Genomic DNA, 2500 nt, shown 5'->3' with positions numbered 1-2500 from the left:
GTGATCCAGTGTGTCCTTTGGATTTGGTTGTTTAGATTTATGTGTCTTTTCATTAATAAAATACCTTTTCTTATGTCTTCACTATCAGTCCTAGGGCTTTGATGTTAAGTAAGAAGATATCTAATCTTATAGGATTATTAGGTATATGTTGTCTTATCTTATTTTAGGATTATTTGGAATATGTGAACAATTGTATGACTTGTACCTTATTGCTGGTATAAAGAATATTACTAATTTTTTTGCCCACAAAAAAATTGTGCTGAAATAGGTCAGTTGCTTACAGATAAAGATTTTTTTGTCATTGGTAAGGACTGAACAGTTGTGGATATGGGTAAATAAGGTTACAAGGTCATCTGGTGTTAAGTCAGTGACACATTCCATGGAATAATAGATGACTAAATCCTTTATGAGGCTCGGGAAGTTTTTATCTGGAATTTATGAATGTAAAGAAGCATTGTTCTTTTTTTCTCTCTCTCTCTTGTGATTGTTTTGGAGAGAGTGTCTCAATTTTCTAATGGTTTGCTTCACTTTTTCAAGAATTTAAATCTTGGAATCTCCATTGCTTTACGATGTTTATTTATCACGGCATAATTGATGTAGAATAAGTTTTATCTATCACTTGGCAGTATACAGTGTAATGTGATAAACACTAGAAATTTTCAGGCATTCTGTTATAGGATTATGATAAGAGAAGAGAGTTTGTAGATTGTCAGTGGGATAAGAAACATACTTTGGCATTCCGTCTCTATCTTTTATTCAATATAAATGTGAAGGTCAAGGTTTCCAAAGAATTACGATATGGAGAGGTAGTAAGAATATTGAGGTGGTTTAGTCTTTCTTTTTGAATGGTAGTTAACAAGTTGAAATAACTTAGCATCTTAACTGTCTGTTTCCTTTTATTTAAAATACAGCAGTTTTGGGAATACATATCCATATATTTTCTTTGAATCATGTTGCATATGATAATGAGTTTAAAGAAGAATTCTGTTAAGATTAACATTTTTCTTGTGTCTAAGTAACTGAGTAATACTGATTTTAATGAAACTAATCACAGAGAAGATGTAAGTGAAAGAGTTTGATAAATTCTAAAAATATTTAACTGTGTAATCCAGCTTCTGAACGTATTTTATAATTTCAGTTTGTAAGCCGGTTACTGGAGGGGGAACTAAGGAAGCCCATGAGGTAAGTATTTTTTAAACATTTGTTATGGTATGAAATGTTTTCAAGCTTATATACTACCCCATTTATTATTATCCATTGCTAGAAGAAAAACAAAACAAATGTTTAACCAAATATTTGTTAACTTTTATAATGAATGTGCATTACAAAACAGTAACCATGAAATCAACAATATGTCTGTATAGGAATGTAACTGTTTTTGACTTGCTTGTTTATAATCATTATTAACCCCATGCCATTGGGGATGGCATGTGTGTACATGCCCTACCCACTGTGTGATAAATTTAGTAATTGTTTTTACACATAGATGGCTCCACAAGTACTAAGTCACCAATGACTCCAATAACAAGTACTATCTGTCTCACCTGTTTACCCCTTTCCTTGATTTTTAAAGATATTATCTGATATTATTGTACTTAGTAATTTCAGTAACTATTTAGTAATTTTGATATGCAAAATAAAGATAACAGTATCAATATTGTTAGCATTAGTAAAGAAAATGTTTTTTCTACAAACTCAATGAAAGGTAAAATCGCAAGATCTACTAATTGGACTCCTTTGTGGCTAAGCACTTACAAAGTCATTTATGAGACATTTCACAAGACAATACTACAGTGAACACAACATTTTTCTGGGGGCAATGGGTTAATAAGATTAAGAGCAACAAACACAAGAAACATTGCCCTGAGAATTTTATTTTCAAAATAATTTTCCATTCCAAGGTATTGCAGGACTTTGTTTGACTATAGTCTAATTCATGCATGATATTATAAAGCTCATTAGGTGACGCAGAAGTTAAATGATATAATCTTTGACTATTTAACCCACTAGCGACGGTTTTCGGAGTGCGATAAGCATGATTTTCCGGGCGGTATCTATAGTGACACGTGGGCCCTGCTGGGAACCCACCTGCGTGCCGGCTGCCATGTGCGACAAAATCAGAGTGCAAGCTCCAATCTTACACCCACTTTATAACCATGAGAGTTTATCAAATTTTATCCCTCTGAGGAACTAAGATGATATTTAGTGTGCTCATAAAGCTAAAATGCAGTCGCAACACTTGTTGCAATGATTTAATTTTTTAGTATTGAGTTCAGACTCTGTAATAATGTCATGTATGTTTCTCTCAGTAACATATTTGCCAAGATATGGTGAGGGTAAATCAGAGATTTTTAAATAAAAAACAACTTTATTTTCCTTCCGTCACTGGACGGCATGCCATGCCTCGAAGCAGCCGTATGTGCACAAGGCCAGGTTGCGCTCCCTGCTGTAACTTCTGCTGCTCCTCCTACAACTGTGCTGTGAATGCCATCCGCATCTC

General features: G+C 33.6%; 1 protein-coding gene across 20 annotated transcripts in view; it reads left to right on the top strand.

The window, feature by feature from the left end:
• Window positions 1-2500, top strand: part of LOC113809605 (inositol-tetrakisphosphate 1-kinase-like) — a 26791-nt gene that overhangs the window by 12951 nt on the left and 11340 nt on the right. For all 20 annotated transcript variants that reach the window (XM_070141253.1, XM_070141225.1, XM_070141190.1 and 17 more), the window contains one exon: window positions 1139-1182. In XM_070141253.1, coding sequence (XP_069997354.1) covers window positions 1139-1182 — 44 coding nt within the window. The remainder of the gene's footprint in view (window positions 1-1138; window positions 1183-2500) is intronic.

Source organism: Penaeus vannamei, chromosome 3 (assembly GCF_042767895.1).
Source record: "Penaeus vannamei isolate JL-2024 chromosome 3, ASM4276789v1, whole genome shotgun sequence".
NCBI classification, from domain to species: Eukaryota; Metazoa; Arthropoda; class Malacostraca; order Decapoda; family Penaeidae; genus Penaeus; species Penaeus vannamei.
Note: the sequence above shows the minus strand (reverse complement) of the source record. Positions and strands in the feature narration are given on the sequence as shown.